Source organism: Malurus melanocephalus, unplaced genomic scaffold (assembly GCF_030028575.1).
Source record: "Malurus melanocephalus ecotype Western Australia unplaced genomic scaffold, MMel_1.1 scaffold_75, whole genome shotgun sequence".
Taxonomy (NCBI): Eukaryota; Metazoa; Chordata; class Aves; order Passeriformes; family Maluridae; genus Malurus; species Malurus melanocephalus.
The window spans coordinates 1,740,777-1,756,239 of NW_026623307.1; the positions used below are offsets into that span (position 1 = coordinate 1,740,777).

Here is a 15,463-nt window from a genome sequence, read left to right on the forward strand (position 1 = left end):
GAGTGACAGTCTTAATGCCATAGAGAACATCTGTTATAAACTATCATTGTAATCTTGCTTTCCAAAGAGAAAATGAGGTGAAGGAATTGCTTTGGAGGTGAATATTTTTCTTTGCAGGAGAAGCTGTTGACCCTTCCTTTCCCATTGTCCATGCTGTCTCCAATGTGATTTGTGCTGTGGTTTTTGGACATCGTTTCTCCCTAGAGGATAAAAACTTCCGCCAGCTGATGGAAGCCTACAATTGGATAGTGGCTTTTGGGAACAGCCACTTTTATTATGTGAGAATATTACTCATTTAATGTACATCTTATTTGATTAYTGAGAGATTATTTATTGCAATATAATAATATCAGTAAATATAYTTATTCCATTATTGAATACTGATAAAAAATCTGACTGTGAATATGAACAGGACCTGCATGTCTTAGCAAAGGCAATATGCTTGGGATACTGGACTTTTCAGTAATACTTAACTGTATTTTTAAGGTGAGAAGGTGATACTTATTGTGAGAATGAAAGAGAATTTTTTTTTTTTTCTATGTATGAAAGTAATAGATGTCAGTGTTTATTAGTGTTAAATTTATCAGTGCATGTTTCATCTATCTGTAAAAGCAGACTATTTTTTTAGTGAATTAACAGGGCAAATACAAATGGAATTATGGAGTAAGTATAGGAAACTGTGTTGTCTTTAATTTGAGGTTAATATGTGTCCATGTACCCAACATTTCTTTTTGATGCTACAGATTTTTTTTCCCAGAGAAATTAATTCAGCAATTTAGCACCAAAAATGTCCRTGCTATGTCTTTATCTCAAGACTTCTCTACAGTGTCACTTACTGCCTCTGTGCTGAAATCTTGCTCCCCAGATATGTGAAGTTTTCCAATGGGCTGCAGAGCACCTCCCAGGATCTCTACAAAAAACATTACTTTCCCGTGATTTTGTTCGTTCATTCGTAAGGCAGGAAATCAAAAGTCACAGGGAAAAAGGCAGAACAGGTGAACCAGAAGATTTCATTGACTTTTACCTGGATCAGATAGAGAAAGTGAGTAATTGATGCTGTAAATGACACAGATCCAATTATAACAGGGTCCCTGCCCCTTCCCCACAGTTGCCTGTCCACATTATTGCAGAGCTCTACAAGTACAGCTTAAAAATTCTTCTATCAAATGCAAAATATAAGCTTTGGATAGTTAGTTCAATAACTTGTTTTAGAAGTACACTTTATTTATATTGGTTTGTTGACATATTGTGGAGTCCTTAGTGAGGTCTGGGCAGTAGGGAGGACCTTGAAAAGGTGCAGGTATTAAGGTGGCTGTCGAATTCTGATTCTTTTTGCCTTATTAGTATCTGCTTTTATTATTTTTGTCCTTAGTATGATTATCATGACAATCTTAAAAYGCTGGCAGTCTCTGCTCTTGAAAAAGCATAAATCTTTAAAAGGATAACGTTATGTATTAGAGAGATAGATTGTGGAAATAAGTAAATGTGCTAAGAGTGGCAAGGGTGGAATAAAACTATCTTGAAATATATTTTTCTGCTGTGGAAGTTAACAGAAGGCAAYATGYMACTCTAGAAAGCAGCATAACAGGAYACCTGACACATCAACAGCACTTGTAATTTAACAATTTTCCCTGTCCTTTAAAAATATTGTTCCTTTAGATACACTGCTCAGTGTCTGTGTCAGTGCCATTACACAGCTGTATCCCATTTTACCTTTCTCATTGACACCTGTAGACTAAAAATGTCCCCAATTCTACATTTGATGAAGACAACATGGTGCAGGCTGTTTTTGACCTTTTCCTGGGTGGCTCAGAGACCACAGCCACCACTCTGCGCTGGGCTCTGCTCTATATGTTGGTTTATCCTGACATCCAAGGTGAGTTGTAGACACARTCATGGGTGTAGTTCAAGTAGAATAATTTTCTGTTATACTATTTTTTCCCTTTTTTGGGGGGGGTAAGATCATGGGTTTTTTTTTTAAGATCAAGCCTTCTTTTATTCAAGATAACTTTGAGCTTCGCTTTTAATCAGCCAGTGTTGTAAAAACTTTTAAGACAGAAATTTTAAAATAATTTCAGTAATATTCAGCTTCTGATACTATATTGGATCTTGTTGATTTTTGCCAGATTATTTCAGTACTGTAAGCATATAAYAGAAGATACAGTCAGGCTGAAAACACAGGAGGTGAAATAAGTATTTAGATTAGGAAAAGTGACAATTTTCTGGTATCCAGAAAGTGCAATAAGGTTATATTATTTGAGTTCATTAACTGAGACATCAGTTGTATTTTGTATAACAGATAYATTTATTCTAATATATGGTAATGTTAAGCAGAGAAGGAAGACAGTAATGGGAAGACAAAAAAAATTACTCAGAAATTCTGGACAAGAGCAGAATTGCATGCTAGCTTCAAAATGTTTTGGGTGTTTTGGTAGAGAGTTTTCAGACGTGATGAATTACCAAGCCAAGTATATGTTCTTGACTCTCAGGTTGAGGGTTAGAAATTCTTTCCATGYGTTTGGTGCTAGAATGCTGGAAGAACAGAGCCCTGTGCATGTACATACATTTCAGATTCTGATAAATTATAAAGAAAAAACTCCTTTTAGCTTATTAGCCTAAGTATTAAGCATGAAATCTGACCTGAAATTGTCTAAGACTGTGTAAACTGTATTAGTTACTGAAGCTTAGATAGCAGCCCAAAGAGATTAACACTTGGTGATGGTTTAGTAATATGATCCTGTTTCAATTCTCACCATTAAATCACCATTGATATGATGGCTTGCTTGCAACACCCTCGTTAGTGTGCTGCGAGTCTGTATTTATCTGGAGTAAAAATAACAGCTTAACTTAATCGATCTCTTAATATGAAAGTCTTGTTTTATTTACAGTTTTCTGTCCTTCCTTTAACTATAGTGATAAATCTGTTTGGCTTGTGGAAAGAGTCTGAACATAGAATCTATCAACTGGAAACAGGGTGTAACTAGTTAATTGTATAAATGTATTTGCACTTTTAGATATGGTAAATACAAATTATTTATATATTGTAGTCTATTGTAGTTTATTGTAGTTTTTTCTWTTACTACTATACTCCAAAAAGGAAAATGAAAGCTCTGTTTCATGCAGTATTCTTATATCTATAATGGATTTTTTTTTTTTATTTTTAGAAAAAGTCCAGAAAGAGCTGGACACTGTTTTGAGTCCTTCTCATGTCATCTGCTACGAGGATCGGAAGAAGCTGCCCTACACATATGCTGTGATTCATGAGATCCTCCGCTTCAGCAGCATTATTTTAATCACAATTCCTAGAGAAGCTGTGAAAGATACCACTATTTTGGGGTATCATATTCCAAAGGTACAGATACCCCTTCTATTCCAATGTGATCTTTGGCCTTGAGTAAAGGTTTACCATTAACCCCTTTTCCTTCCAGTTCAGGGCAGGAACATCATTTCAACAGATTTAGGATAAGGTGCTAAAGGAATGCAAACCACACATTTTGTGGCATTTGCTAACAGACTGGAAAAAGGTGTGAATGAATACAGCAGGGAAATMCCTGAACCCAAAATACTGAGGTTTCTTTGTTTACTAATTTTTTGAGGAAAAAAACCCAGAACACTTGGTATTATTTTTCCYCCCTAATTATGTGATCTTCCATTTCTGCTGCCTTTCTGCATGTAGAATTAACCTGTTTGTGTCCTTTTCTTTTTGATGTGTGAGAAACAGAACTGTGCCAACTGCATCTTCCTTTCAGGGCACTCTAATTATGGCAAATATAGACTCCACTCTTTTTGACCCTGCCTACTGGGAGACCCCTCACCAGTTCAACCCTGGTCATTTCTTGGACAAGGATGGAAATTTTGTGACCCGAGAGGCCTTCTTAGCCTTCTCAGCAGGTGRGTGCACTGAGAACTAAACCCCCAGGTGTGTGGGTTAGATGAAGCTGTGTTATTTTCATTGTGGAGAAGGCCAAAGGGGAGTGTAACYACAGATTGCAGTAGGACATGGTTTTCCCAGCCCAGAAAAACATTTCACTGCAAAAATAAGTTGTTTCGGAGTTGTGTAAACAGTTAATCTTAGATTTTTGGGGAAATGCMGAGAAGGTAAAAGGAATAAGGTCCCAGAATTCCCAATCACTTGGGGACTTCAGTCCTTTACATTGTTGCCCTTGGTCGTCCTCTGCGTATGTCCAGTTACGCTATTACAGTGGCTGTTCTGTGGCAGGCTGCTCTGCTGGAGCTGTTTTATTTTGTACAGATAATTCAATATTCATCAGTAAAGAAAAATAAATGGAAGATCCAGAAACTGAATCAAATACATTCCAGAAGACTGTGTCTTTCCTGTGGAGCTTCTGGAGTCACTCTTACACTAGTGTGTGAGTTTATAGAAGCATAAACAAACAAAARTTCTTGGAGATCATGCCAGGAGGGTTGTCAGAGCCATCTGCTGAGATGTGTAAATGTCAGGCTCAGGTTTCTGGTCTAAATTGGGCAGAAGAGGAATTGGTTTCTCACTTCCAAATTGAATGACCTGACCACTGCATTTCAGAATTTGTAGCTGTCTGCCTCTGGGAATTCTATCTTGGACAGTTAATTGATAAATTAGGAGGAGATTTTTCTTTAACAAGTTGTTTTCACTGAAACCATTATGTAAGAAAATGTTTCATCAGGTGTAGAATGTCCTCTGTATCCTGKTTTTTCACTGTTATTAGGGAAGATAAGTCAGCATCTATGTACTAGTGGAAACTGTGAGGGAACCTAAAGATGCTTTCTTGTTGTTTTCATTTGGAATCRAGAGACTTAATTGTGGAGTCCTATAGATTAGGAAGAAAGAATGAAACTTCTGGGAAGTATCTCTGGGATCTTTTTCTATAATCTGGGCAGGTTCTACAAAGATGTRTTGCAGACATCTCAATCATGCATCCAGTTCAATCTGAGAGGAAATTGTCAAATTCAACAAAGCTCTTTGTTCCTTGATGAGCAATGCTCCTGTGAAAAGCTGGGAAACAGGTGCTGGGTGCAGACCTTGGTGGGGACTGACTCCTTTCCCTTCACCCTCTGCAGGCCACCGTATTTGTCCAGGAGAGACKATGGCCAAGATGGAGTTTTTCATCATCTTCTGCAGCCTGTTGCAGAAATTCAAGTTCACTGTACCAGAAGGAGTTAAGAAAATCAACACCGACTTTATCTTTGGGAGCACCATGAAACCCCATCCATACAAGCTCTGTGCAATTCCACGCTGGGTTACTCAGTGTTAGAGATTTAAGAAGCATGGCCACAGGTTTGGTAGCATGCTGGTATTTGTGCAACTTTATGGTTCTCATTTTTAGCTCTAATTCTGTGTGAATCTATCCTTGTTGTGTTATATGTATAAGAAGCCAGYCCTGAACAATGCTCTGGTTTTCCTGTGTGTGGAAAGTGTCTGTACTTTTTTTTCCTGCTGTGTTACAAATAAAATAAGCCTAGACAATTGTTGCACTGCCTAGTCTTACTAGAAACTCTACAGAATCTTACTGGAGGGAGTAGGAACATTAAAGCCAGATGCTGAGGAGTTTTCCCACACCCAGAGTAGTGGAGGAGAATGCTGTTTCCAGCATTCTGGCCATTGCTRGAGCCCCCAGGTATGRTTTCATGGGAACACAGAGCTKCCCCTCTGCAGCTTTGTYTATTTATCCAAAAGCCATGGGCAGATGATTGCTTGAAACTGGAAGGAGCAGAGAGACAGCAGTTCAACCATTCTTTTGAGTGAGGCTCATGACTTGGTCTGAYATCAAAGACAAACCCCTCCTATTGCCTGCTGGAGAATTGCAGAGAGRGGGGAGCCCCACTGCTGGTGAAACACAATGGTGGAAGTGGATACAGACCAGTGGGATGGCCTGGAAATGTTTTTATTTTTGCTTTTTTTCATCATATGCTGTTGCAATGCATTTAAGAGGCATTTGAAGGGTGTCCTCTCACACAGCAGGGTTTGTAATGACAGTTATGTACAGCACACTGGGTGGGCCTTGTCTCTTCATTGGCAAATGCAGCTTACAACACCTTGTACAAAACCTTATACAAACCTTATACAAATCCTTATCAGCCTTCCCTCTTTCCAAGTCCGAAGCACCATCTTGCATGAGGAGAAAAGCAATTTGTATCCCCTTTAACATCTCTCCCAAAGACGTGGCAGAGCTGTTTGGCAGCTGCCTTTCTACATGCAAGCCATTCACATCTAGGCTGCAAGGTGCAATCACCAGAATGTGGCTAATCTGTGTGGAAAAGTCAGAGTGAGCCTGGAGAGCCAGGGGAGAGGCAGAGCAGCAGCCAGGACTGTGCAGAGGCCAGATGGGGCTACAAGTGAGCAGGGCAAGCAAGCCTTGGAGCTGTGAGTCTCCTCTCAGGGACACTTTGGAAAATACTAAACTTGGAGTTGGGAGCAATTTGAGATGCAGAAAATGCAACATCAGTGAGGGAACTACCCCTGGCACAAGTAGTCTCTGGAGTACATAATTCCATTTCTCAGGTTGATTCTGGCTCTCAGTTCAATCACAGGCCAGCACGATGGGTAAATGCTACCTCTCTGCCTGTTTCTGGAGTAAACCAATGTGCTTCACACCTCACAACTTTCAGTTCTATCTGTGCCAACTCTTTAGTTTGGTACATGAGCAGCAAGGCCTCTAGGTGACTTCCCAGAGTKCCACATGCTCCTATCCTGCTCAGATAAGCTGAGTCTAAGTTAATACTGCACCTGTGTAAACACCAAAGCTGAGTTGTCCATGTCCAAATGCCCCCCTTGCAGAGCTGGAGTTGCTCAGTTGCATGAGAGCGCCTGTGAAACTTCTCAGAGGCAACTATATGTCATCTTTGTTCTGCTGCAGGCAATCCAGAGGGATTAGCCAGAGGCAGGTGGAGGGGTGAAGGAATTTTCTTTCTGCTTGGTCAAGGAAACCATGCAGCCTCACTTCCCTGTGTAGCTGAGCAGGGACTGTGAGGACACTTGGGTGTTACATCATTGTAYCCATCAAACTCCTGTTACCCCATGACTGATTGGAGTCTTTTATGTACTCTGGGCACAAAATTAAAAGGTAGAGCCATCCCCCAAACACCTTGCAATATGAACTGTGAGGAAAGAAAAAGTATTAAAGGGATAGAAGAGAACATCAAAATCAAGAAATAATATGGGGCAAGTAAAGGAGCAGAGCACGTGGCTGGTGCACGTGATGGCTACTGATGAACCAGACCTTTTCAGAAACCCCTTGGGTGTGCAGCCAACCCTCAGGAAATTATTTTTGTTTCTTGTTCTTGCAAGAGGTTTTTTATGAAAGCAGGACCGTGGGCAGAGATTTTTGTCACAGCAGCCATCATGGCACAAGGAGGTGTGTGATTTATGTACATTTTGTATCCCTCAAAGAGACAATGATTGACAGATTTGTAACTGCAATGTAATGCAATGATGTCATTAAAAAGAACATAATTCTTTGGGATGGGGAAGTAAAAGTGATAGAGAMAGACAGAGAGTTGCAGGAGGTTCAACAGTTTTTTTCTGTTTTCAGGGAGGTACCAGCAAAGGAAGATAAAGTGGACCTGTCCTCTGTCTACACAGCAGTTGTTCAGAGACAGTAGCTGTGTAAATCAGAAGTAAAATGTTAACAGTGAGTGAGGTGCTGGTATTTTTTGTGCTGTCTCTGCTGTTGATACAGTTTCTGAAATTGCAATGGATGCGAAGACRATTTCCTCCTGGACCAACTCCATATCCCATCTTTGGAAATCTGCTGCAGATGAAYTTCAGAGTTCATCATGAGCACCTTAGAAAAGTAAGTATTTTCTGGCAGTTAATTAATAGGCTCATAAGCTGATAAGAGCTTCTATATAGGAGGTAAATGTAAGAGCTTCTATATTGCCAACACCTCACTCTTTCCAGCCTATTTTCCTACTTTCCTAGTTCCTGGTTCAGCAGCCAGGGAAACYACTGTCCTTCCTACTTCTAGTGATTTCTGCATGCACAGCAGGTGAATTCAAGGCTGAGCTAGAAAGGAGAGGGTGATTCCTGCATTACTCACCTCCTCAACTGCTTTTGCTACACTTGATACACAAAGTGGAATCTGTAAATATTTCATATCAAACTCATGAGCTACTSCTGTCTTGCAAATGGTGAGGATGGAAGAGTTAATCTAAAATGAGTTTGAACTTTAAGACATGCCATAAATAACATCACAGCCTTTGGTAATATTGGCTGGCATTTTAGAAACATCTTGATCTTTAGTAAATGGAACTTCAGATAGAAAAGTGGCTCAAACTATATTGTATGCAAGAACATAGGTGATGCTCTCTTCTCAAAGTCAGTCACCCTTAGGGGCACCTGTCCAGGGAGAAGATCTGGTTTGTCTTGTTTGATTTAAAAGCACTGGTTCTCACTCATGTTATTCTGATTCTGCTTTGTTCTACAGATGGCAAAAATTCATGGTAATATCTTCACCTTGTGGCTTTCAAACACTCCTGCAGTTGTCCTGCAAGGGTTTCAGGCAGTGAAGGAAGGTCTGACTGCCCATGCTGAAGATGTTGCTGGAAGGCCCCTAGGCAGCACCTTTCGCTTTCTGACACATGGAAATGGTAATTATTATTCTCAGAAATTCTTTTAATGTGTTCTGTCCCTAATTTTGAAAATTGATTTATAGCCTCAAAATCCTTAATTTACAGCAGAAAATAAGTTTATTATTTTCATGGGTTTTTTTAAACATTTTTGTTCTATATTCTCTCAGAACATTAACGACAGCATAATGTAAGAGCTTCTATAAGGGAGATAAATGGCTAAAATACAAAAGAAAGAAAAGTGGAATTTTGCCAGACTGCTGTCAAAAATTTGAAAACATTCAAATAAAGGAGAAGCTTCTTGGCTATATCAATTCATTAATTTATAAGATATTGACAGCATTAGTTCCTTATGATCCCAGGTGTTATGTTCTCTAATGGTCATGTCTGGAAGCAACAGAGGCGTTTTGGACTTGCAACAATGAGGAAAATGGGAGTAGGGAAAAAAGACCAGGACTATCGACTGCARGAGGAAGTTGCTCTCTTGGTGGAATACTTAAAGAAAACAAATGGTATGTGATGGTGGGCAGGGCAGTCTGTGCAGTGGGAGACTTTGCTGGAGAATGGGGTATTGATAGCTTTTGAAAAATGGATTAAAAGTGTATGTGTTGAGCTGTTTTTCAGATGTCTGAAGTTACTTTTTTACTCAGGCCTTTTACCAATAAATTACAATTTGCCATCCAGTGGTCTAATATCAGAAATGTTTATGAAGTTTTATCAGCTCTCCTATCAGTAGGAAAAGCAGGTACAGTAAGTGTTAATGGTGAATGCAGTTCCTTGTGTTTACAGGAAAACCTCTGGACCCCACTAAACCTATTGTTCATACTGTCTCAAGTGTGATTTGTTCTGTGATTTTTGGACGTCGCTTCTCCAGAGATGACRAGAATTTTCACCACTTGATGGAATCCTTTGACACTATAGCAGCATTTTTGAATGGCATCTCCTTTCATGTGAGGAAAATCAGTTTTATTTATTTGCTTTCTGTAGACAGACAGTGCAAAAGGGGACTTGCTTGTTACTTCTGTAACAAAAGCAAATACTAGTGCRCCTGGAATTGCTGAAATGCACACCAGAACAGTGCTTCCAGATGCCTTGTTCAAAACTTGGTTCAATTGCTTCTGCTTCGTCATAGCAGAGAAATTTCCTTGTCTGGGACACAGGGATGAAAACACAAAGATTTGTTACATGGTTGGTAGATGTACAAAGGACTTTCCTGCAAAAGTGCTATCTGTGCAACTCCAATGCTTGAAAACTGAAACTCAGTGGTAAAATATGGGTAAAATTATCTGAAAAGCTCTGAAACAGGCTCATCTCAATTTCTGTTGGGCAAACTGTCTTCTGTCACCAAGATATGGCTGTCAAAGAGTGTACAGAGTAAATGGGTCTTTACTGCTTCCTTCACTACTGCCAGCCAACCTCGCAGAAATTGGATTAGAGCAACTGTTTTGTGCAAAGGCAATATGGCATGAAATTCCTTAATGGTAGCTTTTCCCCATAGTTTCTGTCAGCAGCACCTGTACCAGACCTGCACTTCCTTACAAGAATACAGTGGCACACTGGAAGTTGTTTTCCTTCAGCTGCTYGATGATATGTCTCCATTCAAAACAYTAACYCATAAGTTCTTATCTGGTCCACTGGAGAGAAAAATTTCTCTCATGTTACCCTRTGTGCAGTTGTGTCTGCAGCTGCCAAAGCAGCAGAACAGGTGGTCTCACACTGGGGCAGTTTTATCATTTATTATTTAGGAAAGGGAACTACRTAGTATAATACTGTGTAGAGTCCAAAAGTCAATTTGCCCATGCACAAGCCAGCTACTTCTGCAGAACTTGCTGCAACTCATCCAGTTCTGTGTTTTCGATGATTTCCACAATTTCCAACTAATTGGAAACTGCTGTAAGCAAGGTCTTAGATAGTCTGAGGACTAATTTGATACTTTTGATAGATAAGCTAAAATAAAATTGCTTATTWGTAATGATCCCACAAGAGGCTGGTGGAATGCTTCCTAAGCTCCATTCTAATCATAATAGACACAGTTTCAGCTATTTCTAAACTGCTCTCAGGTAGGTATTTGTGTAAGCTGTTTTTAAACCATCTTAATAGCATGTCCACAGCCAACAAAAACATTCTAGTTCAACATTTCATTCTGTCCTGCTCTACATGGTGCTCTCACAAAGATATACAATCTCTTAATGATGGGCTGCACTAATATGTTTTGCTGGTAAGAGGACAAGTGGTATTAAGGAAAATTATCCAGTAGGGCAAAGAAGAAATAGAGCCAGGAATCTGAATAGACTTATGGGAAGATAAATGTTTGTAATGCAGCTGTCACTTAAATAGGTGAGCCCAGAAGTTATGGCCTAATGGATAATTTAAGCTGGAGTAGTTCTGTAACTGGAAGGACGTGATGCAGCCTGTAAAAGGTGGGAAAAGCATGTGAACAGTTAACAGATGTGTCAAGGAAGTCAGCCTGGATCTGTTTTTTTAGTGATGAAATAGAAATGATATGTGTGTTGGATACAGTGAGAACAGGGACATGTTTCATAGAAGATTCCTGGTTCAGCCAAGCAAAGTTCAGCCTAGCAAAGAATTGGGATACAAATTTCATTTATTCTTTGTATATCACGTTTATATTGATATAATTTCATAGAATATATATAATATATACATGTAATTTTACAATATAAAATTAAGAGAAATTTTACTCCAGTGAAAAATAGGATTAAGAAAGGYTTTAATGAATTATGGGATAGGCACTATCCATCCAATCTGATGCTGAAGAATCATCWGTCTTTCATTTGCTTTTTCCACTACCCAGAAGCCTGTATTAGGATTCAAATTTGGTTTGCTAAATGCCTCATATTTATATGKAATTCCACATATCTAAAATGTCTCTTTTACAGCTATATGAATTGTCTCCCTGGCTTGCTGGTCATCTCCTACCATCATTTAAAAAGCTTAAGTCCAGCATAGATTTTGTGAATGATCTGTTAGCAAAGGAACTTGAAAGTCATAAAGGAAAAAGAAAACTTACTGAAAATCGAAGTTTTGTTGATTACTATTTGGATGAGATAGATAAAGTGAGTATCTCTGAATTTCTCTCACACTTCACTAACAAGGGATTTGGAGTATCCCTTTATGATGTCTAATATAAATTTAGAAGTATATGATTTTTCCATGTAGTTTACTTCTTGTTTTGTGTGCTTTAACTTTGTTTTCAATTCATATTTGCAGACTAAAGGAGATGCTGATGCTACTTATGATGAAGTAAACTTGATCCAGACTATTGTTGACCTCTTCATAGCAGGTACAGAAACGACAGCTACCACTTTACTTTGGGCATTGTTCTACATGGTGATTTATCCAGACATTCAAGGTAAGCACATCCAAAGAGGTTTGCACCTCTAGCAGTGATACAAGTTCAAACAGTAGTGGTGCTAGTTCAAAGTAAAGTAGATGAATCTATTATTATAGCATGAATCAGGTGAACTGCATGCATTTTTTTCTTGCTGTCTCTTGCCTAACATGCAGGAAAACCATTCCAGGTTTTGTTTTTAAGAGATTTACACAGAATGCAGGGTGTGATCAATTTAATCACATGGAGGAGTTTAGTCTCAGATGAGATAAATTGTGCCATTGCCCCTCCACAATTATGATTAGACTTTCACTAAGGAGTCTTTGGGTCATCTTTTSAAATCCATGACTCCTGCTCTTTGATTTGTTCCTGGCTTCTTGCAGCAGCAAYAAATTAAACACAGTGTGAGGTTGCTAATATGTGTAATTGTTCCATCAAGCTTAAAGGCTCAAAGCACAAATATCTACACATAAATAGATAGAAAAAAATATTGGCCATTCTGATTATAAAAAGCAATAGGAAAATAATTATGAGAGTTTAGAGATGGTTTGTTGTATATTTAAAGCTGAATATTCCTCCTTAGAGAAAGTCCAGAAGGAGCTGGATGCTGTTGTGGGTTGTTCCCACATATTTTCCTATGAGGACAGGAAAATGCTGCCCTACACAAATGCTGTAATTCATGAGATCCAACGGTACAGTAAGATTGTGTTAATTGCGCTGCCCAGAATGAGTGTGAAGGACACGGAGCTGCTGGGATATCATGTTCCAAAGGTACAAATATGCTGCATATTTGAATATATGTGATCTTTGGTCCATTAGATGATTTTACAAAGGTTTTTGAGCGTTTTCCTGACTGGGGACATGAGCTCTTGTATCTTGTGGGTTCTAGCAGTGTCTCTAAGCTGWCAGCTTTTCAGAAGGAAAGGTGTACTTTGTCCTAAATTTTAGAAGATTCTATGGTGATAATTTTTATTGAAGACACTGTTCCTTTTTTTTCAGAACACCATGATTTTAACAAATATTGACTCTGTTCTGAGTGATCCTGAAAAATGGGAGACACCTGATCAGTTCAACCCAGGTCACTTTCTGGATAAAGATGGCAACTTTGTAAACAGAGAAGCATTCTTACCATTTGGAATAGGTATGTGCACTGAACAGAGATTTATTTATGCTTTGTGATACCAACTTCAGATCCATTCATTCCCCAAAAGGACTGGGAAGGTACCTACAACTGGGTGTACACAAACATTGCACTGTTTAAAGATCTCCAAGAGRAGAGAAATCCAGTTGTATGTGGGAAAGATTGGAAGGGAAGGAATGACACATTGAAAAGTCTTGCTTGGAAGACAGATCCAATTCCTCTCTGAGAAGAGATCCAGTTATCAGAGCAGTAGCAGGAAAATGCATAGTGCCAGGAAGATTGTAAATGTAAACTATGCCACCCTAGTGACAATTTCTATGATGTCCTGCTGCCTGCTGTAAATATAGATCAAAACTTCTTTATGGAAATGCGAGCAGCCTTCCAGTTATGAATCATTAAATGACAAAGTTAAGAGAAAAGGACAAAATCTGCAGAGCAAACAAAACCCCAGGCAAATYAGAAAGGGAGGTGTGAGGGAAATCCTTTGGCTGATTCCCTTTTCTGTCTCTTCACAGGGCACCGTGTGTGTATGGGAGAGCTGTTGGCAAGGATGGAGCTCTTTATTGTCTTTTCCACCCTGCTCCAYGCATTCACATTCACCCTGCCAGAAGGAGTGAAGGAAGTCAACACCAAGTTTGTTTTTGGGGGCACAATGAAACCWTCTCCCTACCAGCTCTGTGCCATTCCTCGCTAGGAAACAGCGGCAATAGAGGGAAGAGTTACTCTGTAAAACTGCTTCTGTATGTGAATTCCTTTTGGCATGTCTTAAGATTTTTGCTTTACTCTTCATTTTAATCATTACCCTGAAAGATGCTTTACAGACAATTCCATCCTGAGTATTATAATTATAAAGGGTTCATTTTTTTTTCCTCTTTGGAAAATATTGGTAAATTTCTCCTGATGGGTAACAATAAATAAGGGGAGAATTAGAATTGGGCCTTACTTATTACCAACTGGAAAGAAGTTTTACAGAGAATGATCTTGAAGCGTCGTCTATAAATTGGAAGCCTCATGAATAAAGATTCTTTCTCACAARCCACAGTTGCATTTGTGGAAGATAGGCTCATAGGTCTTCAAGTCTGTCTTGGGATAAAAGTGGGTGCAGGAGATTAAAGAAGCTCTTAGGGGAAGCTTTCTRAAGGCAGACAGTATGGTCTGAGATAACATTCCCTTAGACTGATATAGTTTGCTGTTGAACAGCCTTGTTTTATCCAACTCTATCAYTGACACTTGGGAAGACAGTTCAGGGTTTCACCCACAGCATTTCAACCCTTCAGATGAAAACAGAAGAGTGGCTTTATCAGGCAGTTATGCAGATATTTCATAACACAGGCAAAGGGCAAGRACTGGAAGAAAAGTTACAACAGCGAGCAGTCACAAAGTGTTGATGATTTATTCTTTTTATGTGCCCACTGGTTGCCAGCAACATGAGAACATCTTCTTCATGCCAGGTAGTCTGCTGGTGGTGATTGCTCCAGATCCTCTGATAATTTATTCAGCTTCATTTATTCTTTCATTTTATTAAATGGATTCTTTATCACAGTTAACTGATTTCACTTAGCACACCATGACCAAAAGAAGATTTGGCACTACTGCAGAATCCTTGAAGCCTTTTATGAGCAACATGCATAAGGACTTGGCAAAAGAGGACATTTAACATTTTGCWGGTTTGCTTACTGACAGTTAACAAGGGATTTTCTTTTATGGCATTGGGAYACATTCTCCTTGTATGAGATACAAATTGAATACTGCATGCTAGCACAGGAAGGATTATTTTTATACTCTGATTAGCTGACAGTGCCATCTCCAGGACTGACATCATTATCACACTGTATTGGTTTCAGCTATCTCCGCCTACCTGGTGTTGTAAAGCACCCCAGTCCAACAGGCAGGGGTGTGCATGCAGGATGAAACCTGGGCTGGCAGTTTCTTTCCCTCCAGGATTTCCTTTATGGAATGGGTCTATTCATGTCCTGGCAGGCAGGTGGTTGATATGAAGYCCCCTCATGCTGGACAAACATGCCCCTGGTAGTAGCTCCACACTAGTAAAAGGGTGGTTTGTTTGTATCCATCTGGATCCAGGAAGGGAGGCAGCTGTTGCATGCTTTTAGCAAGTTAAAAACTGCTAACCATAAAGAATAGCTAGTAGATAGTGCTGARGAAATGCTGCTGCTGGTATTTAGTAATTATTAAGAAAATGGAGCATTGGAAATCTCATAAATACATTTTTCATCAGATAAAGTAAGATGAATCCCATACCTCAGATCTAAACCAACCTGCATTCATCTTCCTTTTCCARTGTGAGGGAACCACATTCCAGGCTGACTCCAGCTGAACACTGTTGAAAGGTGGGAGACTACAGCACTGGAGGAATGAAAGCCCTGGGGCTTAACTTCTGCTGGATA

At 39.3% G+C, this 15,463-nt stretch overlaps 2 protein-coding genes across 2 annotated transcripts in view; both read left to right on the plus strand.

Moving 5' to 3' along the window:
* Positions 1–5,430, plus strand: part of LOC130574135 (cytochrome P450 2J2-like) — an 8,906-nt gene extending 3,476 nt beyond the window's left edge. The window contains exons 4-9 of the mRNA XM_057367155.1: positions 118–278; positions 866–1,042; positions 1,735–1,876; positions 3,165–3,352; positions 3,750–3,891; positions 5,059–5,430. Of these exons, the coding sequence (XP_057223138.1) occupies positions 118–278; positions 866–1,042; positions 1,735–1,876; positions 3,165–3,352; positions 3,750–3,891; positions 5,059–5,252 (1,004 nt within the window). The 3' untranslated portion in view covers positions 5,253–5,430. The remainder of the gene's footprint in view (positions 1–117; positions 279–865; positions 1,043–1,734; positions 1,877–3,164; positions 3,353–3,749; positions 3,892–5,058) is intronic.
* A 2,127-nt stretch (positions 5,431–7,557) lies between these two features.
* Positions 7,558–13,752, plus strand: LOC130574134 (cytochrome P450 2J6-like). Its single transcript, XM_057367154.1, has 9 exons — positions 7,558–7,790; positions 8,424–8,586; positions 8,928–9,077; positions 9,355–9,515; positions 11,466–11,642; positions 11,797–11,938; positions 12,501–12,688; positions 12,917–13,058; positions 13,574–13,752. The coding sequence occupies exons 1-9, from the start codon at positions 7,620–7,622 to the stop codon at positions 13,750–13,752; spliced, it is 1,473 nt and encodes a 490-aa protein (XP_057223137.1). The 5' UTR covers positions 7,558–7,619.
* Positions 13,753–15,463: the final 1,711 nt, after the last annotated feature.